Genomic DNA, 23,591 nt, shown 5'->3' with positions numbered 1-23,591 from the left:
TCTCAAGGCTGATGAATTTTGCGATGCGGACGGTTAACGTTTGAGCGTGCGGGTGCGTGGCGGCGTACTTGCGCTTGCGCTCGAACACTTGCGCAAGCGACGGCTGAACGGTGCGCTGAACTACACTGCTGGATGGGGCCGAGGACAGCGGAGATGAGGGTGTGGGTGCAGGCCATGAGGCGGTAGTGCCTGTGTCCTGAGAGGGGGGTTGCATCTCAGTGGCAGGTTGGGGCACAGGGGGAGAGGCAGGGGTGCAAACCGGAGACGGTGAACGGCCTTTGTCCCACCTTGCGGGGTGCTTGGCCATCATATGTCTGCGCATGGTGGTGGTGGTGAGGCTGTTGGTGTTGGCTCCCCGGCTGAGCTTTGCGCGACAAAGGTTGCACACCACTGTTCGTCGGTCGTCAGGCGTCTCTGTGAAAAACTGCCAGACCTTAGAGCACCTCGGCCTACGCAGGGTGGCATGGCGCGAGGGGGCGCTTTGGGAAACACTTGGTGGATTATTCGGTCTGGCCCTGCCTCTACCCCTGGCCACCGCACTGCCTCTTGCAACCTGCCCTGCTGATGCCCTTGACTCCCCCTCTGAAGACCTGTCCTCCTGAGTAAGCGTTGCACACCAGGTGGGGTCAGTCACCTCATCGTCCTGCTGCTCTTCCTCCGAATCCTCTGTGCGCTGCTCCCTGGGACTTACTGCCCTTACTACTACCTCACTGCAAGACAACTGTGTCTGATCGTCATCGTCCTCCTCACCCACAGAAAGTTGTTGAGACAGTTGGCGGAAGTCCCCAGCCTCTTCCCCCGGACCCCGGGAACTTTCGAATGGTTGGGCATCAGTGACGATAAACTCCTCTGGTGGGAGAGGAACCGCTGCTGCCCAATCTAAGCAGGGGCCCGAGAACAGTTCCTGGGAGTGTTCCCGCTCCTGAGCAGGTGTCATTGTAGTGGACTGAGGAGGCTGGGAGGAAGGAGGAGCAGCAGACAGAGGATTCGGATTGGCAGCAGTGGACGGCGCAGAACTGCGGGTAGACGATAGGTTGCTCGAAGCACTTTCTGCCATCCAGGACAGGACCTGCTCACACTGCTCATTTTCTAATAACCGTCTCCCGCGTGGACCCATTAATTGGGCGATGAATGTGGGGACGCCAGAAACGTGCCTCTCTCCTAATCGCGCAGCAGACAGCTGCGACACACCTGGATCAGGAGCTTGGCCTGTGCCCACACCCTCACTTGGCCCTCCGCGTCCTCGGCCACGTCCACGTCCACGTCCTCTAGGCTTACCCCTACCCCTCAGCATGCTGTATTACCAGTGATTAGATTTCCCAGGCAGGAAATAAATTGGCGCAAGACTGCAGGCCAAATATAATTTTTGCCCTTTTTGGAAAACGAAAGGCCCCACTGCCTCTAGTGAATGAATTATCTAAGTTTAATAACTGTGCTGTGTCCCTGCTTATGTGTCACAGAACGTGAGGGTAGCAGAGTTATTATAACTCTTGGAGAGCAGGTATTTTTTTTTCCCAATTAAGGAAAGCAAATGGCGAACCCAGCAGTAAAGCGTAGCTGGCTGCGTATGATTTAGCAATGTTTTTCACGCAGCTCACACGTCTACACAGGCGTAAGGACGGACACAGGCTGGACAAATAGATTTGTTTTCAGTTTTTTCCCACCAACAGGCAGCACTGCGTATATTCAATGAACCTGCGAAGTTTAATAACTGCGCTGTGTCCCTGCTTATGTGTCACAGAACGTGAGGGTAGCAGAGTTATTATAACTCTTGGAGAGCAGGTATTTTTTTTTCCCAATTAAGGAAAGCAAATGGCGAACCCAGCAGTAAAGCGTAGCTGGCTGCGTATGATTTAGCAATGTTTTTCACGCAGCTCACACGTCTACACAGGCGTAAGGACGGACACAGGCTGGACAAATAGATTTGTTTTCAGTTTTTTCCCACCAACAGGCAGCACTGCGTATATTCAATGAACCTGCGAAGTTTAATAACTGCGCTGTGTCCCTGCTTATGTGTCACAGAACGTGAGGGTAGCAGAGTTATTATAACTCTTGGAGAGCAGGTATTTTTTTTTCCCAATTAAGGAAAGCAAATGGCGAACCCAGCAGTAAAGCGTAGCTGGCTGCGTATGATTTAGCAATGTTTTTCACGCAGCTCACACGTCTACACAGGCGTAAGGACGGACACAGGCTGGACAAATAGATTTGTTTTCAGTTTTTTCCCACCAACAGGCAGCACTGCGTATATTCAATGAACCTGCGAAGTTTAATAACTGCGCTGTGTCCCTGCTTATGTGTCACAGAACGTGAGGGTAGCAGAGTTATTATAACTCTTGGAGAGCAGGTATTTTTTTTTCCCAATTAAGGAAAGCAAATGGCGAACCCAGCAGTAAAGCGTAGCTGGCTGCGTATGATTTAGCAATGTTTTTCACGCAGCTCACACGTCTACACAGGCGTAAGGACGGACACAGGCTGGACAAATAGATTTGTTTTCAGTTTTTTCCCACCAACAGGCAGCACTGCGTATATTCAATGAACCTGCGAAGTTTAATAACTGCGCTGTGTCCCTGCTTATGTGTCACAGAACGTGAGGGTAGCAGAGTTATTATAACTCTTGGAGAGCAGGTATTTTTTTTTCCCAATTAAGGAAAGCAAATGGCGAACCCAGCAGTAAAGCGTAGCTGGCTGCGTATGATTTAGCAATGTTTTTCACGCAGCTCACACGTCTACACAGGCGTAAGGACGGACACAGGCTGGACAAATAGATTTGTTTTCAGTTTTTTCCCACCAACAGGCAGCACTGCGTATATTCAATGAACCTGCGAAGTTTAATAACTGCGCTGTGTCCCTGCTTATGTGTCACAGAACGTGAGGGTAGCAGAGTTATTATAACTCTTGGAGAGCAGGTATTTTTTTTTCCCAATTAAGGAAAGCAAATGGCGAACCCAGCAGTAAAGCGTAGCTGGCTGCGTATGATTTAGCAATGTTTTTCACGCAGCTCACACGTCTACACAGGCGTAAGGACGGACACAGGCTGGACAAATAGATTTGTTTTCAGTTTTTTCCCACCAACAGGCAGCACTGCGTATATTCAATGAACCTGCGAAGTTTAATAACTGCGCTGTGTCCCTGCTTATGTGTCACAGAACGTGAGGGTAGCAGAGTTATTATAACTCTTGGAGAGCAGGTATTTTTTTTTCCCAATTAAGGAAAGCAAATGGCGAACCCAGCAGTAAAGCGTAGCTGGCTGCGTATGATTTAGCAATGTTTTTCACGCAGCTCACACGTCTACACAGGCGTAAGGACGGACACAGGCTGGACAAATAGATTTGTTTTCAGTTTTTTCCCACCAACAGGCAGCACTGCGTATATTCAATGAACCTGCGAAGTTTAATAACTGCGCTGTGTCCCTGCTTATGTGTCACAGAACGTGAGGGTAGCAGAGTTATTATAACTCTTGGAGAGCAGGTATTTTTTTTTCCCAATTAAGGAAAGCAAATGGCGAACCCAGCAGTAAAGCGTAGCTGGCTGCGTATGATTTAGCAATGTTTTTCACGCAGCTCACACGTCTACACAGGCGTAAGGACGGACACAGGCTGGACAAATAGATTTGTTTTCAGTTTTTTCCCACCAACAGGCAGCACTGCGTATATTCAATGAACCTGCGAAGTTTAATAACTGCGCTGTGTCCCTGCTTATGTGTCACAGAACGTGAGGGTAGCAGAGTTATTATAACTCTTGGAGAGCAGGTATTTTTTTTTCCCAATTAAGGAAAGCAAATGGCGAACCCAGCAGTAAAGCGTAGCTGGCTGCGTATGATTTAGCAATGTTTTTCACGCAGCTCACACGTCTACACAGGCGTAAGGACGGACACAGGCTGGACAAATAGATTTGTTTTCAGTTTTTTCCCACCAACAGGCAGCACTGCGTATATTCTATGAATAATAACTGTGTTGTGGCCCTGCCTATACAATTCTTTCCCTGCAGTATCAATGGAGGGTGCAATGCTCTGCAGAGGCGATTTTGAGAAGCCCAAAAAAAATGCAGCACAGCCAACAGCAGCCTGGACAGTACTGCACACGGATAAATATGGCCCTAGAAAGGACCGTTGAGGTTCTTGAAGGCTACACTCACTCCTAACACTCTCCCTGCCTATGCAGCACTTCTGTCCCTAATGCCAGGTGCAACGGTCTGCAGAGGCGATTTTGAGAAAAAAAAAAAAATCCCACTGCTAACAGCAGCCAACACACAGCTATCAGTGGCCCTAATAAGGACCTTTGGGGGGTCTTGAAGCCTACACTAACTACCAATTCTTTCCCTACAGCAGCTCCGGTATAAACAGCACTGTCCCTCATCTAACTCACACCGCATCTGAGGCGAGCCGCGGGAGGGGCCGACTTTTATATTAGGCGAACACCTGATCTCGCCAGCCACTCACAGCAGGGGGGTGGTATAGGGCTTAAACGTTGCAGGGGGAAGTTGTAATGCCTTCCCTGTCTTTCAATTGGCCAGAAAAGCGCGCTAACGTCTCAGGGAAGGAAGTGAAAGTAACCAGAACACCGCATGGTGTTCGTCACGAATAACGAACATCCCGAACACCCTAATATTCGCACGAATATCAAGCTCGGACGAACGCGTTCGCTCATCTCTACCAGCTACGCTTTACTGCTGGCTTCGCCATTTGCTTTCCTTAATTGGGAAAAAAATACCTGCTCTCCAAGAGTTATAATAACTCTGCTACCCTCACGTTCTGTGACACATAAGCAGGGACACAGCACAGTTATTAAACTTCTCATGTTCATTGAATATACGCAGTGCTGCCTTTTGGTGGAAAAAAACTGAAAACAAATCTATTTGTCCAGCCTCTGTCCGTCCTAAGGGCGGTGGACACGTGTGAGCTGCGTGAACAACATTGCTAAATCAGACGCACCCAGCTACGCTTTACTGCTGGCTTCGCCATTTGCTTTCCTTAATTGGGAAAAAAATACCTGCTCTCCAAGAGTTATAATAACTCTGCTACCTTCACGTTCTGTGACACATTAGCAGGGACACAGCACAGTTATTAAACTTAGATAATTCATTCACTAGAGGCAGTGGGGCCTTTCGTTTTCCAAAAAGGGCAAAAATTATATTTGGCCTGCAGTCTTGCGCCAATTTATTTCCTGCCTGTGAAATCAAATCACTGGTAATACAGCATGCTGAGGGGTAGGGGTAGGCCTAGAGGACGTGGACGCGGCCGAGGACGCGGAGGGCCAAGTCAGGGTGTGGGCACAGCCCGAGCTCCTGATCCCGGTGTGTCGCAGCCGACTGCTGCGCGATTAGGAGAGAGGCACGTTTCTGGCGTCCCCACATTCATCGCCCAATTAATGGGTCCACGCGGGAGACGGTTATTAGAAAATGAGCAGTGTGAGCAGGTCCTGTCCTGGATGGCAGAAAGTGCTTCGAGCAACCTATCGTCTACCCGCAGTTCTGCGCCGTCCACTGCTGCCAATCCGAATCCTCTGTCTGCTGCTCCTCCTTCCTCCCAGCCTCCTCACTCCACTACAATAACACCTGCTCAGGAGCGGGAACACTCCCAGGAACTGTTCTCGGGCCCCTGCTTAGATTGGGCAGCAGCGGTTCCTCTCCCACCAGAGGAGTTTATCGTCACTGATGCCCAACCATTCGAAAGTTCACGGGGTCCGGGGGAAGAGGCTGGGGACTTCCGCCAACTGTCTCAACAACTTTCTGTGGGTGAGGAGGACGATGACGATCAGACACAGTTGTCTTGCAGTGAGGTAGTAGTAAGGGCAGTAAGTCCGAGGGAGGAGCGCACAGAGGATTCGGAGGAAGAGCAGCAGGACGATGAGGTGACTGACCCCACCTGGTGTGCAACGCTTACTCAGGAGGACAGGTCTTCAGAGGGGGAGTCAAGGGCATCAGCAGGGCAGGTAGCAAGAGGCAGTGCGGTGGCCAGGGGTAGAGGCAGGGCCAGACCGAATAATCCACCAAGTGTTTCCCAAAGCGCCCCATCGCGCCATGCCACCCTGCAGAGACCGAGGTGCTCTAAGGTCTGGCAGTTTTTCACAGAGACGCCTGACGACCGACGAACAGTGGTGTGCAACCTTTGTTGCGCAAAGCTCAGCCGGGGAGCCAACACCAACAGCCTCACCACCACCACCATGCGCAGACATATGATGGCCAAGCACCCCACAAGGTGGGACGAAGGCCGTTCACCGCCTCCGGTTTGCACCCCTGCCTCTCCCCCTGTGCCCCAACCTGCCACTGAGATGCAACCCCCCTTTCAGGACACAGGCACTACCGCCTCATGGCCTGCACCCACACCCTCATCTCCGCTGTCCTCGGCCCCATCCAGCAGTGTAGTTCAGCGCACCGTTCAGCCGTCGCTTGCGCAAGTGTTCGAGCGCAAGCGCAAGTACGCCGCCACGCACCCGCACGCTCAAACGTTAACCTTCCGCATAGCAAAATTCATCAGCCTTGAGATGCTGCCGTATAGGGTTGTGGAAACTGAGTCCTTCAAAAGTATCATGGAGGCGGCGGCCCCGCGCTACTCAGTTCCCAGTCGCCACTACTTTTCCCGATGTGCCGTCCCAGCCCTGCACGACCACGTCTCCCGCAACATTGTGCGCGCCCTCACCAACGCGGTTACTGCCACGGTCCACTTAACTACGGACACGTGGACAAGCACAGGCGGGCAGAGCCACTACATCTCCCTGACGGCACATTGGGTGAATTTAGTGGAGGCTGGGACAGAGTCAGAGCCTGGGACCGCTCACGTCCTACCCACCCCCAGAATTGCGGGCCCCAGCTCGGTGCTGGTATCTGCGGAGGTGTATGCTTCCTCCACTAAAGCACCCTCCTCCTCCTCCTCCTCCGTCTCGCAATCAAGATGTGTTAGCAGCAGCATGTCGCCAGCAGTCGGTGTCGCGCGGTGTGGCAGCACAGCGGTGGGCAAGCGTCAGCAGGCCGTGCTGAAACTACTCAGCTTAGGCGATAAGAGGCACACGGCCCACGAACTGCTGCAGGGTCTGACAGAGCAGACCGACCGCTAGCTTGCGCCGCTGAGCCTCCAACCGGGCATGGTCGTGTGTGACAACGGGCGTAACCTGGTGGCGGCTCTGCAGCTCGGCAGCCTCACGCACGTGCCATGCCTGGCCCACGTCTTTAATTTGGTGGTTCAGCGCTTTCTGAAAAGCTACCCACGCTTGTCAGACCTGCTCGTAAAGGCGCGCCGGCTCTGCGCACATTTCCGCAAGTCCCACACGGACGCTGCCACCCTGCGCACCCTGCAACATCACTTTAAGCTGCCAGTGCACCGACTGCTGTGCGACGTGCCCACACGGTGGAACTCTACGCTCCACATGTTGGCCAGGCTCTATGAACAACGTAGAGCTATAGTCGAATACCAACTCCAACATGGGCGGCGCAGTGGGAGTCAGCCTCCTCAATTCCTTTCAGAAGAGTGGGCCTGGTTGGCAGACATCTGCCATGTCCTTGGTAATTTTGAGGAGTCTACCCAGGTGGTGAGCGGCGATGCTACAATCATTAGCGTCACCATTCCTCTGCTATGCATCTTGAGAAATTCCCTGCAAACCATAAAGGCAGCTGCTTTGCGCTCGGAAACGGGGGCGGGGGAAGACAGTATGCCGCTGGATAGTCAGGGCACCCTCCTGTCTATTTCTCAGCGCGTACAGGAGGAGGAGGAGGAGCATGAGGAGGATGAGGAGGAGGAGGAGGGGGAAGAGACAGCTTGGCCCGCTGCTGACGGTACACCGGCTGATTGCCTGTCATCCTTTCAGCGTGTATGGCATGAGGAGGAGGAGGAGGAGGAGGAGGAGGATCCTGATAGTGATCTTCCTAGTGAAGACAGCCATGTGTTGCGTACAGGTACCCTGGCACACATGGCTGACTTCATGTTAGGATGCCTTTCTCGTGACCCTCGCGTTGCACGCATTCTGGCCACGACGGATTACTGGGTGTACACACTACTCGATCCACGGTATAAGGAGAACCTGCCCACTCTGATTCCCGAAGAGGAAAGGGGTTCGAGAGTGTTGCTATACCACAGGACCCTTGCGGACAAGCTGATGGTAAAATTCCCAGCCGACAGCGCTAGTGGCAGAAGGCGCAGTACCGAGGGCAAGGTAGCAGGGGATGTGCGTAGATCGAGCAGCATGTACATCCCAGGCAGTGCAACAGTCTTTAAGGGCCTGGCCAGCTTTATGGCTCCCCACCAAGACTGTGTCACCGCTCCCCAGTCACGGCTGAGTCGGCGGGAGCACTGTAAAAGGATGGTGAGGGAGTACGTAGCGGATCGCACGACCATCCTTGGTGACGCCTCTGCCCCCTACAACTACTGGGTGTCGAAGCTGGACATGTGGCCTGAACTAGCGCTGTATGCCCTGGAGGTGCTTGCTTGTCCTGCGGCTAGCGTCTTGTCGGAGAGGGTGTTTAGTGCGGCTGGGGGAATCATCACAGATAAGCGTAGCCGCTTGTCAACCGACAGTGCCGACAGGCTAACACTCATCAAGATGAACAAAGGCTGGATTTCCCCAGACTTCTGTTCTCCACCAGCGGACAGCAGCGATACGTAAGCAATACGTAGGCTGCACCCAAGGATGGAAGCTACGTTCTCTCTCACCATCCAAAACGGGGACATTTCTGCTTCATCAATCTGTGTCTAATATTCCTCCTCCTCCTCCTCCTGCTCCTCCTCCTGAAACCTCACGTAATCACGCTGAACGGGCAATTTTTCTTAGGGCCACAAGGCTCACTCAAATAATTTTTCTGAACAATTTTTATAAGTTTCAATGCGCTTAAAAGCATTGGAACTTTAACTTGAACCAATTTTTCGTTACACTGGGCTGCCTCCAGGCCTAGTTACCACTTAAGCCACATTAACCAAAGCGATTAATGGGTTTCACCTGCCCTCTTGGCTGGCCATGGCCAATTTTTGGGATGTACATTAGTACTGTTGATACAGCAATTTTTGTGGGCCCTCGCCTACAGTGTAATCAAATTAATTTTTAGCCCACCTGCATTACAGCTGACGTTACCTCAGCTGTGTTGGGCAATGCAATGGGATATTTTTATGTACCGCCGGTGGGTTCCAGGGAGCCACCCATGCTGTAGGTGCACACTGAGTTTTTAATACATCTGTACACTTCTAAAGAACCCGTCTGACTGGGGCATGCAGTGTGGGCCGAAGCCCACCTGTATTACGCACGACATTACTACCTCAGCTGTGTTGGGCAATGCAATGGGATATTTCTATGTACCGCCGGTGGCTTCCTGGCACCCACCCAGGCAGTGGGTCCACAAGGAGTTTAACCTACATGTGTCCACTTGTAAAGAACCCCAGTCTGACTGGGGCATGCAGTGTGGGCCGAAACCCACCTGCATTAACCCTTTCCAGTCCACTGTGTGACCTGTGAAGACATTAGGGTTTAAGGCTGTACAGCTCCGTTGTTGGTAGACGTCCGTCGGGGTTCTCTTACTGTATATTGCCAGCCTCTCTGCTGTCGGAGCCTATCCTACGTGTCAGCTCATGCAGTACTGGCTTTAGCCAGCATATAGCGCCGTTGTATAACAGCAGAAAAAGAGTAAGCCCCCTAGGAAAACCATATACAAATTGGATTGGAAAGGGTTAAGCACAACATTACTACCTCAGCTGTGTTGGGCAATGCAATGGGATATTTCTATGTACCGCCGGTGGCTTCCTGGCACCCACCCATGCTGTAGGTGCACACGGAGTTTTTACTACATCTGTACACTTATAAAGAACCCCAGTCAGACTGGGGCATGCAGTGTGGGCCGAAGCCCACCTGCATTAAGCACGACATTACTACCTCAGCTGTGTTGGGCAATGCAATGGGATATTTCTGTGTACCGCCGGTGGGTTCCAGGGAGCCACCCATGCTGTGGGTCGACAGGGACTTCACAATAGGGAGTTGTACCTGCCTGTGTCTATGAATTAAAAAGCCCGGTCTGACTGGGGCATGCAGACACCTTGACAGAATGAATAGTGTGTGGCACATAGGTTCCCCATTGCTATGCCCACGTGTGCAGCTCCTGATGGCGGTGGCACAGGATTCTATTTCTCATTGCTTCTGTACAGCAATGTGGGCTATCGCTCCGCCACTTTTAAAGAGGGTCGCTGCCTAGCCGTGCCAACCTCTGCAGTGTGTGCCTGCGGTCCCTCGTCATGGCAGACGCAATTCTAAATAGACATGAGCGTGGTGTGGCATGAGGGCAGCTGAAGGCTGCCCAGGGACACTTTGGTGTGCGCTGTGGGGGGGGGGGGGGAGGGGGGGGCGGTTGGGCAGCATGTAACCCAGGAGAAGTGTCAGTGGAGTGTCATGCAGGCAGTGATTGTGCTTTGTTGGAGGTAGTGTGGTGCTTAGCAAAGGTATGCCATGCTAATGAGGGCTTTTCAGAAGTAAAAGTTGTTGGGAGGGGGGGGGGCCCACTCTTGCCGGTATTGTGGCTTAGTAGTGGGACCTGGGAACTTGAGATGCAGCCCAACATGTAGCCCCTCGCCTGCCCTATCCGTTTCTGTGTCGTTCCCATCACTTTGTTGAATTGCCCAGATTTTCACACATGAAAACCTTAGCGAGCATCGGCGAAATACAAAAATGTTCTGGTCGCCCATTGACTTCAATGGGGTTCGTTGTTCGAAACGAACCCTCGAGCATCCCGGGAAGTTCGTTCCGAATAACGAACACCCGAACATTTTGGTGTTCGCTCATCACTAATTGTGATGCAATAAAAAGAAGCCTCCATAGGAATACATGGGAGATAAAGAATCGCACATCACAGAAAGGTAGAGCATGCCACAACTTTTTATCCTCTCAACATCGCAGATGAGAATGAAACCATTGTAAACCATTGGTTTCATATTCTGCTTTTTTACTGACTATCGCATGATTTTTCTCACCTGTGTGGAGACAGCCTTAGGGCTCTTTTGCTCAGGCGCTGCGCTTTTCAGCCAGCCGTGTCACAGCCACAGCGTGACCGAAAATCGCATGAATGAGAGGCAGCCATGATCAAGTCACGACTACATCTCCTGTTTATGCGCCCGTTCATATGGTAGAGTTCGACGGATATACGCCGCACCCAGAATACCGTTGGGACAGGGCAGGAGAGGGCGGGAGCTGCCAAAAAAGGGAGGTGGAAGGGAGTTTAGGAGCGTCTCTGCTAAACTCCCTCCCCCTCTTCTCCCCTGGCCAGCTATCTGGCCTGGACAGTGCATGAGCTAGTTTGCTAATCTCCTGCCAAGTCCCACCCCCTCCGTTTGCCAACATCTGACGAGTCGCGGAGAGGGGGAGGGAAGGGGGAGGGAGTTTAGCAGAGATGCTGCTAAACTCCCTCCCACCTCCCTTTTTCAACAGCTCCTATAGTAGTCTATGGGACTGGCCGCCGTATTCTGGCCAAAAGATAGTTTCAGAACTATCTTATCAGGCCGGCGTAACAATGGCCAACCGGAATGTGCACCATATGCGCTATCTTTGCTAGCCGGCCTTTTTTACGCATCGGAAATACGCCCATCTGCACTGATGCATTGAAAGCCAATGCATTAGATGGGTAGCAGAGAATACTCTGGCAGTGAAAACGCGGATGATATACTCTCGTGTGAATGAAGCCTAAAAAGGAGAACTAGTTTGTACGCAGCAAATCAGAGTGTGGAATGGGGAAAGCATCTAAGTCTTCAGGGAGGGCAGATCATAAAACCTGTCGCACACACTGTGTATCTACGTAAAAGGAGAGAAGAGTGCCCACAACAGACGTTACCGACATCAGCGTCTGTCAGGACAAGGAAAAAGTTATCACTCATGGACTGTAGAAGGAAAAATCAGTACACAAATGAAGTTGTGCTCATACATGAGCTAATAAAGACAGCAGTCTCTTGGACACACAGACCATGCAAACTGGATATCAATGGGTCTGAAAGTGAAGGAATGAAGATTACAGCTTGAAACTTTGTGCAACGTTTAAAAAAAACAAGGCAACCTCTAATGTATATAAATTCAGGTTTTTCATGTCAAAAATATCCATAGCCTTTAATTGCTCCAAATCCCTTGTGTTATACCACATACTACCAATTTCTCTCCATCCCTTTTCAAATGTGCATTCCCCAGTGTTGTGACGGGTCAGTTATGTGACGCTCATTCCTTTGTGTCAGGACATTTCCTTGCCTATGTATTCAGTGAGCGTGTAGCAGAGGTTGGCGCCTACCATATTATCAGTCGCTCAGTCATAGCATTTAATTGGTTGTACAATAAAATCAGAGCCACTCCCTCTCATTAGTTCTGAAGGTTGCCTGCTCTGCCTACCCCTTGCCTCATCTTGTCTATGATATTTACTTGGGTGCCTTTCATTATACAAGCCTGCCAGTCAGTACAACATGTGTATTTAGATATTGCTCAGCTGACAAGTTATGTCCCTTAGGGCTCATTAACACTGCAAGTTAAGGTGGAAGGAGGGCGCAACCAGCGGTGAGGTAGCGATTGCTTACCGTTCACTTGCCATGCATTTACACTGAACAATAATTGGGTAGTTTTGATCGTTCTTTGGATCATAACCGCACCTCTAGTCGCCCTTCTGCCACCGCTTTGTTTTTAGCAAATGGTTATGATGCCTAGCAAATGATTTGCAGCAGATAAATGATGATTTTTAGGTCTATGATTTGAATTATCGCAGATCATTTGGTTGCTGTACATGTTTACACATAACAATAATCATGCACATGGCTCCATCTAACGAGTATTAACACAAAAATTGTGCCATGTAAAAGGAACTTTACCTTAACCCCTTAGTGACAAAGCCGGTTTGGGCCTAAATGACCAACTCAGTTTTCAGTTTTCTTCATCTTCGCATTCCAAAAGCCATAACTTTTTAATTTTTCCATCAACATAGCCGTATGAGGGCTTGTTTTTGCGGGACAAGTTGTCATTTTTAATGGCATCATTTTGGGGTATATATAATGTATTGTATACCTTTTTATATTTTTTTTAATGGGGATTGAGGGAAAAAAAAGAAATTCTGCCATTTGTTTTTTGGATTCCATTTTTACGACATTCAGTGTGCAGAATAAATAATGTTGTACCATTATTCTCTGGGTCAGCAAGATTTCGGCATCATTAAGTTTATACATTTTTTTTATGTTTTGCTATTTTAGTACACAAAGAATATTTTCCTTAGGGTGACTACCCACTAGCGTTTGCAAATTTGCTGCGTATTTTTTTTGGAGGGCTTTCTAATGTTATAAACACAATGTTAAAAATCACTATTTACCGCGGAATCGCGATTTTGTGCAATGCGATTTTAACATTACAAGTCCCATAGACCCCTGGAGAGAAAAAAAACACTGCGAATTTCACAGTGAAAAAGAACTGTAGTGGGTAGTCACCCTTGAGATTTGCTTTTATGTCGCCGCATTCCAGGAGCCAGAACATTTTTATTTTTTTATCGATGGAGCTCTTTAAAGGCTTGTTTTTTTGCGGGGTTTTGCGTTTTTTGGGGTTCTTTGCAACTTCTTCACACTGTAAAAAAAAAAAAGTATTTTTTTATTGCTGAATTCAAAAACCCCTAACATTTTTTTATTTTTGTAAATGGTGCTGTGTAAAAAGTTTTTGCTTTTTTTGTGGGGTAAGTTGTACTTTTTAATGGTACCATTTGTTGATCCATACAACGTTTTGATCACTTCCTATGCCATTTTTTGTAAAGTGAGATAGGCAAAATCTGCTATTTTCGCTATGTTTGTTTTTTGTAGTTTTTTTTTTCAGGACGAGCACCGTGCAGGTTAAGTAATGTGCTAACTTTTTTGTCTAGGTCATTACGAAAGCAGCGATACCACATGTGCGTTTTTATTTTTTTTTTCCATAGTAAAAGTTGGGGTTTTGGATGTTTTTATTTTTTTTTATTTTTTTTTACAATTTTTTACTACTTTTCTAACTTCTTATTTTTGTCCCACTAGAGGACTTGAATGTCAACATATTTTATCATTCTTCTAATATACTGCTATACTTCAAGCCATAGCAACCCATCAGGACTGCATGATCACTTTGCAGGGGTCCAATGGGTGAGAGAGGGAGCTTCCTGCTTCTGTCAGCATTTTATATGCCATCGTTGTGCTGAACGCACTATGTAAAGAGTTAAACAACGGGGATCGAAGGTTTCTCTGGTCCTCGTTGTCCAAGCAGGTGCCAGGCTGTTATCCAACAGCTGAGCATCCGCTCCTGTGCCAGGCTTCTGATGCAGCGTCGTTAAAAGATGGCACATCTGAATAGAATCCCTTAACAGCCGCCGTCAAAAGGCATATAGACAATCGTTAAGGGGTTAAAAATCAACACAAATTCAGCTTGACAGAACATGCATCTTAATGCATTAGGGAAGGAGACATAAGCAGCTGCCAGGCACCTCTGTTTTGGACAGTGTGTGAGCTTTTGCTTTAAGAAAAAAAGTTTGGTACTGTGTTAGCTAATAGAGTAAAAAGTTAAACCAAGTAAACTTGTAGATTTGATACGGCTGAGAAAAGACGTGAGCATCAAATTCAACCAAGGAATGAGAGAGGATGAGGTTGAAGGGACAAAGTTGATAGGGTCATATTTATGCGAGTTTTGTTCCTATCCAGCCATAACTACTGTATGTGCATCCTCCTTTGTATATTTCTTCAATGAGATCACCGCTAGAGACTTGTAATGAGTTACAGGATTGTTTCATATTGCTGCAATTTCTGGTAAGAACGCTGCAGTGTGCCAATAAATAGTGAACTGGCGCCCTCTGTCTGCCTGGTGTGATAGCACAACAAATTCTTACAATGCAATTCAAATAATGTCGTTTTACCGGTCCAAAGACCACAATTAAAGGTGCTTTTACATGGAACAATTTCCAAAAAATTGCTGGATCATTCGAATTTGCAGAATAATTGTTCAGTGTAAACACGGCCAACAAATTAACGAAGAACGATAATTTGTACGCTTACTGTTCATCGTTTATTTTATGAAAGCACGAAGATCATCGTCGGCTCGTTCGCTAATTGTTCGGTTCAAACAATGATTGCTTAGTCGTTCCCATTCACTAGTACAATAGAATGATCCTGTGAAAGCACAGGAGCGATTATCGCTGAGACTACTATCAGGTCCTATATTCATCCCATGCAAAATGACCCTAACTTGTCTCATTCAAAACTGGATTAGTCTTAGAAAATCTAGTTACGATTTTCCCCAAAGGCTTCATGGCCAGTTATGTGCTACGGCAATAACTACGGTAAAAAAGAGTAATAAAACATGTAGCGCACAGCATATCTGCCAATTTACTGGATATATCAGAGAGGGACCAAAGAATCTGCTTGGCTGTATCTCTGTGCAGGTACTATAAGGTTGAATTGAGCGTGTAAGGACAGCTTGTTATGTCAACTTTACTATTTGGCGCATTTCAAAGCTGAGATGTGTGTGGCAGCTAAACTAGGGTTATAGCTTATAAAAAAGGTATCATATATTAAGCATTCCCTATTATAGGACAGTATAAGCCTCATGCATCTCTTCCTAGTTAACATAAGCTGCAAAGCTGAAAAAAGTTCATCCAACTTAGGCTGCCTGTCCACGGGTGTTGCGGTATCCCGTGAGAGCCGCCGCCCGGGAGCAGGAGCCTGCAGACGGATCTCCGCAGTCAGCCTATCTGACAGATAGGCTGACCACGGAGAATCGTGGCAATTCGCAGCATGCTACGATTTGCCGCCCGCGAGCGGAGAATCACTATGATTGTCTGCTTGTTGACAGGGGGGCTGCGTTGACAGCTTGGATTTCCTGCAACATGGATCCATTAGGCAAAACCCAATTTTTCTTGTTTTAAAAAAAAAATCCTGGATCACCAAATCTTCTGAATAATCAGTGACAATAACCTGAAAAATGATTACACTGAAAAAGGGCATCCAGGCCCCTCTTGAACTCTTAGGCCTTCCTTTTCAGCGCTGCGCTAAACGCTGTACAAGACTCCCATTCATTTCAATGGCTGCTCACACAAGGCTGAAAATGCAACATCTTCAGTGCTGCGCTTTAACAGCATTGCGTGTTCTATTTTTCGTCATTTTCAGCCCTGTGTGGCCCATTGAAATGAATGGGCACCGTTTTCAGTGCTGCTGAAAACGCGGCACAACTTGGTACCACGCTTTTGGCAGCGCTAAATGCCCTATCTACACTGCCGGAGCCAAAAAAAAAGAAAATCAGTACTCACCTTGCAGGTGATATCGCTGTCCCCGGCAGCGCTCTCAGGACATGTGAGCCTTCAGAGGAACTTTCGCTAGTAACAGAGATTCTAAGTCCCCACCTCCAACAAGAGATTGCTCTGATTGGCTGAGTGCCGTTCAGTAACAGCGCGCTCAGTCAATCAGAGCCAGCACTTGATGCGTCCAATCACAGCCATTCATTCATTGAATGGCTGTGATTGGACGCATCCAGCCCTGGCTCTGATTGGCTCAGCAAGCTGTCACTCAGCCAATCAGAGCAATCTGCCGTCTTCACAAGGTCCTGACAGCGACGTCAGGGACAGTGGCTTCACTTGTTAGCTGAGTATTGATTTTTTTTCTTATCAGCAGCCTTGGCTGCATTTTCAGCTGTGCTGAAAACGCAGCCAAAATGCTGGCATAACGCATGCCAGCGCTGCTGAAACTGGGCGGATTCTGCAGTAAACGCAACGTTGAAAAACGCAAACGCCTGTGGGAGGGAGGCCTTAGTGAGTTCGCCATCAGTTAGATACATTACTGAGAAGGAATATTACAATACATTTTGTTATGTTATTAGTAGTAAGGCATCTCTTCATGTTGTTAATTCAAATGTGTGAAGTTAAATACTTAATATAGTAACATAGTATCTAAGGCCGAAAAAAGACGTGTCCATCCAGTTCAGCCTATTACCCCCATGTTGATCCAGAGGAAGGCAAAATATAACCCACTGAGGGTTCTGCCACAGGCTGCACGGGCATCAACTATTTTGTAGCATTCCTGGACAACCCCTTTAAGTCCTTTTCCGTTTTAGTTTAACCCAGTGGTTTCCCTTGTATCTTCCCTTCCCAATTACATTCATCAGTGTTAAACCTCATCTGTGCCTTCTCTGCCGCAGCGTCCAATTTATACAGCTCCTTTGGTAACATAATACTGGACTCCTTTATGTTAATTGCTTTACATCATTTAGTATCAGCTGCAAAAATTGCTAATTTACTGTGCAATCCCTTTACAAGGTCATTAATGAAGACATTAAAGACAACATGGCCCAAAACTGACTATGATGATTAATCTGACCTTTCTTCTAATACACATTAGTTACATATTCATTAAAGTAGAAAGTGTGCTTTCTCAAGTTTTGACATGTCATGATCATATGTCTAATATTAATTGTTAGTAGAGATGAGCGAGCGTACTCGTTTAGGCAAATTACCCAAGCGAGTATGGGCATTTTCGAGTACATGCCTGTTCGTCCGAAAAGATTAGGGGGCCGGCGGGGGTGAGCGGTGAGTTGCGGGAGTGAGCATAGGGGAGCAGGGGGGAGAGAGAGAGATCTCCCCCCGCTCTCCCCCGCCGCCCCCCGACGGACAAGCAGGCATGTTCTCGAAAATGCCCATACTCGCTCGAGTAATTTCCCCTAACGAGTACGCTCGCTCATCTCTAATTGTTAGGAGTTCAGCTGATGAGACCTCCACCTATCGCTGGATCAAGGCAGCTGAAGCGCTTGTCTGAGCACAGTCACTGCTGACTAACTGAAGACGAGCCTAATGGAAAGTCAATGAGCCCATCTTCAGCTAGCAAGCCATGACAACATTCCAGATGCCTCGTACCAGCGATCGGTGGGAGTCGCGGCAGCCAGACCCCCAGCAATCAAAACTTTTAATATTTCCTATGACATGTCAAAATATCTTTGAAAGCAAAGTTACACCTTAGGCCGCGGTCAGACGAGCGTTTTTTTTTGCACGCAGCAGCGCCGGCCCCATTGAAAGCAATGGGATGGCATTGCGGTTTTCTTCCACAGCTGTGGCAGGGGATTCTTTCGTCCCCACTGTAGTCCCTTCATCACTGAACACTGTGACAGTACTGTCACAGTGTTCAGTGAGGAGGGGACTCCCCACGGGAATTAACAGAACCCTCCATGAGACCCCTCATCCCCGCACGCGGATCTGCGCCCCATAGGGATGCATTAGACACCCGCAGGTAGTTAAATACCTGCGGATGTTATTTTTCCCGTCAGGCGCTGATCTGCGTGCCGGAAAAAAAAATGGACATGCTCCATTTTCGTGAGGGTCTCCCGCGGGGACGGCTCCTGCAGGCTTCTATTGAAGCCTATGGAAACCATCCAGATCAGCGACCTGTACCAGAATTAAACTCACCTGCTCCGGACGATGCGGATCTTCCTTCTTTCGCAGCTGGAGCTTCTTTCTTTGGCCTGGCGGATGTGCCCGGCGCATGCGCGCGGCACCCTGCCGGCGTGCCGAGCACATCCGCCAGGCCGAAGAAAGAAGATCCGGCCGCGAAGGAGGGAAGATCTGTATCGTCCGGAGCAGGTGAGTTTATTCTGATTTTTAGCCTCATGTCCGCTGGGCAGGAGGGACCCGCTACGGATTCTACATGAAGAATCCGCGGCGGGCCTGATTTTCCCCGTGGACATGAGGCCTTAGAGAATCATTTTTATTGGGGGTTAATAGGCTTAACTGGATGGAGATATGTCTTTTTTCAGCCTTACTATGATAGTGAGTAGTGATGTTATTTTCAGATTTGGTGAAGCCGAAATGTCGAGTTCAAACTACAAGCATAAATCAGGCTCCTTAAAAACGTACTTGTCTGAAAGATTGGTAAAGTAATCAGTTAATCGTCAAACTCTCACAAAGTTTTTGAAGTCAAATACTGAACAACAAGCAAATGAACATCATCAATATGATTTACTAGCAACGTCTGTTGAGCCGATTGAATCTACTAGTATTAGTATTACAGCACAGATCCACTTCCAACTGTAGTCAACCTATTCTTCTGACAGGCTAACTAATCGAACTATATTAATTATATACATAAAACTTCCACAGTGCAAGGGACTAGAAATGCCAATTTTTAAACTTCAATTCTTAAGTAATCAAATAAACACAATACCTTCACTCATCATTTTAATATTGACTTTGGGGAAAGTTGAGAATAAGGGAGGGTTGCGGGCTAACAGGGGGAGTGGGAAGGAAATACCTACAGAATGAAGGGGGCTCGTGCTGAATTCCGGCAAGGAGGCCCGTAACTTATTGTGGGTGCCGGTATTAGTGTATCTTGACGCCACCGGAAGCTAGGGGTTTGACAGTAGAGACGCCCCTCTCACACCCCTAGCTTCTAATAGGGTGAAGAGATGAAGGTCCTAGCAGCACAGTGTGCATTGCTTATTGGCGGCTGTGTTGGCTTAAGGTGGGGGTTACTTTTCCATTTAAGCTTAGTAAGTAAAGTACAAGGTGCACCTGTGACTGCCACCGCTGCTTGTCTATGATGCCTCACAGCCGCAGGGAGGATGAGGGCTGATTGACGCACGCCGGCTGTCTCTTCTGTTCTGCCGGCCGGCTACCTGCTGCGAGCATCCCGCCGCCTGTGTGCTCCCTTATGGCGGCTCCCACATGCACACCAAGTGGCCATGTGTCGGCCCCAGCGCAGATGATCCTGCAGCGGTCCCGCAGCGCACTCCGATCCCAGCTCTGCCGCTGCTGCACTGTGCGTCCGGGCGGCTGTCACAGTGCCTTTCCACCGCCGCGGGGCCCTCCCTGCAGGACCTACTACCTTGGCAGCTGTCCAGCCAATCAAGTTCAGGGGGGTCACCCTCCCCCATGTCAGTCTTGACTCCCCGTGGCGTCAAGATACACTAATACCGTGGGCGCCATGGGCCCAACTGAAGAAAATTTTTTCAGATGGAAAGGGATAACTAAATAAAGTAATAGTAGCTGAGTTATATATACAGGGCGGTTGGTTACATAATAAATGTAAAAAAATTCAGGGAAGTATCTGTTTAAAGAAATATTACTGGAAAATTCATACATATGTTATATACAGATGATAGTTAGTAGGTAAACTGTTAACATTTTTTTTTTCCACCAGAGCAAATCAAGATGGTCTATAAAGGATACCCCAGCAATGCTATTGATGCGACAAAGAGCTTTTCCGGAAGACAACAGGCATCGAGAGCCCAACTCTATGTCATTTCAGTCACCAAATAATATGACACCAATGAGGCTGCAAGGACAATTAGTGCATGGTGTGTCTACAACTTCTTTGCCTAGACTATGGACTCATACAAGACAACTTGGAAGACTTCCATACCATTGATCATCTGTAGAATTTAATGGAAATTTTTGGTCCATTCCAGTTCTACTGGTCCCAGGCTGGACAGCCTATTTATTTCTATCTTTATCCACTGCTGCATTTACTATCTTAGTAGCTAACTGGGTAGTAAAAGGACAAACCCGATATTGAAAGCACGCGAAGGCAATTTAGTGGAGATACTATCTTGTTCCCCTGTTATAGCCTATGAGCCAGTCATTTCTGAGGATGTTCGGGATGGTAGACCGAGCTGAAGATATACTAGACAAAGTGGGGGGTGGAGGGCAATGCAGGCAATAGTGGCTTACGTGGATCTGCTGGATGGTTCCACTTTGCTATGTGTTTACTATTTTGCAAAGTTTTGCAAAGTTGCCACTGAAGAACATGTTAGGCCTCCTGTCAATGGGGCTCCCTGCAGCATTTTACATACCATTTACATAGCTTGTAAATACCAGCTCTGCCGGCAGAGACGGCATGTGGGCAGCGAGAGTACCATGCATGCCCGTGAACAGAGTGTAACTCTGCCTTCTTTTTTTGAATTCCCTGCTCTGCTTCATGCTGACCATATAAAAGTATAGAGCCCACGGTGCATGGTACGCAGAGAAATAGAGCATGCTGCGATCTAGTTATTGCACATCTACATGCAGTGTCTACACGCTCATGTGCATGGATCAATAAGAAGTCCATTGACTTCCATTGACCCCATTCGCCGTGTATTTCGCGATCATACATCGTACGCGTAATACATAGTGAAAAAACGTCCATGGATATGAGCCCTTAATGCAAATCTTATAATAATCTGCTCCTGATCTATCTACTTCATGTATTATCGGAATGACTTCCAGCGTCTTTCCAAGCTTTTCATACACAGACATAAATTTTCTAATTTTCTCTCTCTAGCAAAATGAATATATCCCATATGGGTTTACAACTGTACCATATATTAACCATTTCCAATCCACTGTCTGACCTCTGAAGACATTATGATTTAAGGCTGTACAGCTCCGATGTTGGAAGACGTCCATCGGGGTTCTCTTACTGTATATTGCCAGCCTCTGCTGTCAGAGCCTATCCAACGTATCACCTCATGCAGTACTGGCTTTAGCCAGCAGATAGCGCCATTGTATAACGACAGAAAAAGAGTAAGCCCCCTAGGAAAATCTGGATACAAATTGGATTGGAAAGGGTTAATGCAGTATAGAGCATACCAATGTAGTGCATTGCACCTCGGGGGCTCCTTATATGAATCTTAGCACTTGCTGTGCAGAGCATTGCTTTAGTCTAATGTAGGAAGCCATCAGCTACTCTGTACTAGAGATTACTTTGCAGATGAGCTCTTCTCTTTGAAGCAGATTGTAAATTGACTGTAGTATACCCTGCCATTCAGACATTTTGAGTTTTTATGCTAAATACTATACAAGAACAAGATTTTGTATTTAATTGTTAAATAAATATTACAGCTAAATTTTAAAAAAAAAACTGCGAAAAATTTTGGAGAAAAAATTGTTTCCCTCCAATATTGATTTTAAAAAATGCCCTTAGGGCTCATAATTTCCCTGCGGTGAGTGGAGTCAATGAAAGTACAGCCCTATTGTTCTTTATGTGTTGCAAATGAAACAATGTATGTGCGATGCTTAATACTCAACGCTGCTAAGAGACAGAGCGGGGAATTTTTTTAAAAAAGTAACACTGCGAGTGACAGCGTCCGCCCTGCATCACTGCCTTACACAGATAGCCGGCTCATACAGCAGTAATGCATAATACATGCAGAGTTTCACGCATACAGCCGTGTGAATGAGCCCTTATCACTAAAGTCTCCCTCTTAAGACGTATGATACTTGCACAAAAAAATGTTACTGAATTCGTAAACCAAACTTTCCTTTAGCGGTGATCTTCTTCAACTATAAAATGCAGCTGAGTTTAGATGAAAAAAATGAGAATTTATTTTAGGCAGATTCCATACTATTTACTACACTAAGTATCACTTATATCAGTGGAAGAAAAATGACAGGAAACAGCTCTAGGGAGGTTAAAATATTTTATCTTGTTGGGTTAATGTAGGAAGGGCTTACTATGTCCCCGGTGATAGAGTGGTTAATGCCAGACTCCCTGCTTGTCTTTGGTGGCAGAGGATTTAAAGGGGTATTCACAAACTTTTGGATTTCTTCTATGGATACCCAACAGGTCATCAATAGATGATCAGGTCAAATGCCCGCTAATCAGCTGATTCCCAGGACCGCTGTCACTGAGGTCAGTGCAGGAAGTAGAATAAAAGAAAGTTATCTTTCTGTCAAAAACCACCCTAAGGGCGCCCACCCACTGGCGTTTTTTTTCCCTGCGAAATTCGCAGCATTTTTTTCTCTGCAGGGGTCTATGGGACTTGTAATGTTAAAATCGCGATCGCGCAAAATCGCAATTTACCGCAAAAATCGCGATTTTGCGCGATCGCGATTTTAACATTACAAGTCCCATAGACCCCTGCAGAGAAAAAAATGCTGCGAATTTCGCAGGGAAAAAAAACGCCAGTGGGTGGGCACCCTTAGGCCAGCTTCACATGGGGGGGGCTAAAATTGCACAAGTATTGGGCATTGCGAGATACAAATCTCGCACAAATATGAACCCCATTCTTTTGAATGTAGTCATACACATGAGGGATGTTTTCTGGTGCCATGCTTTGCAGGAAACAAATCGCGGCATGTTTTATCTGGCTGTGTAATCTCGCATCGCAGCCCTATTGTTCTTAATAGGGGCGGCAACAGCAGCACTGACCCATTGAAAGCAATGGGAGAAATTTCACGATTCCCATGAAAACACTTTGCATCCTCGGGGATTTCACATGGTGGGGAGAGCAATATGGTGGCGGTATTCACGGCCCCATGTCACACTCACTCGTGTGAAGTTTAGGCTAAGGCTGCTTTCACATGGTTGAAAAAATCGTGCAAGATTTGTGCATGGCGAGACGCACAAATCTCGTATGTATATGAACCCTTTTCTTTAATGGAGTCATATACATGAGTGATCTTTGTCCCGCATTGCATTTCCTATCTTTGGGCATTCCCTCGGGTCCGGAAAACACATTGCATGGCGTAGGAAGTGCACACGAGTGCGATGCGAGGTTTCCCATTGAAAGCCATGCCGGAGAATCACAACTATACTGAAGTGGTGTGAGGCGCTTTTGACACAAACGCCTCGCATTTATGGGTATCTCGCACATTGGCGAGTGCCATATCTTGCTAAGTTTCATGGCTCGATATCACACTCGCCC

At 47.6% G+C, this 23,591-nt stretch overlaps 1 protein-coding gene across 1 annotated transcript in view; it reads left to right on the top strand.

Annotated features, from left to right (window-relative positions):
- Positions 1 to 22,644, top strand: part of FAM83E (family with sequence similarity 83 member E) — an 81,890-nt gene extending 59,246 nt beyond the window's left edge. The window contains exon 6 of the mRNA XM_066607717.1: positions 20,105 to 22,644. Coding sequence (XP_066463814.1) covers positions 20,105 to 20,332 — 228 coding nt within the window. The 3' untranslated portion in view covers positions 20,333 to 22,644. The remainder of the gene's footprint in view (positions 1 to 20,104) is intronic.
- Positions 22,645 to 23,591: the final 947 nt, after the last annotated feature.

Source organism: Eleutherodactylus coqui, chromosome 6 (genome assembly GCF_035609145.1).
Source record: "Eleutherodactylus coqui strain aEleCoq1 chromosome 6, aEleCoq1.hap1, whole genome shotgun sequence".
NCBI classification, from domain to species: Eukaryota; Metazoa; Chordata; class Amphibia; order Anura; family Eleutherodactylidae; genus Eleutherodactylus; species Eleutherodactylus coqui.
Note: the sequence above shows the minus strand (reverse complement) of the source record. Positions and strands in the feature narration are given on the sequence as shown.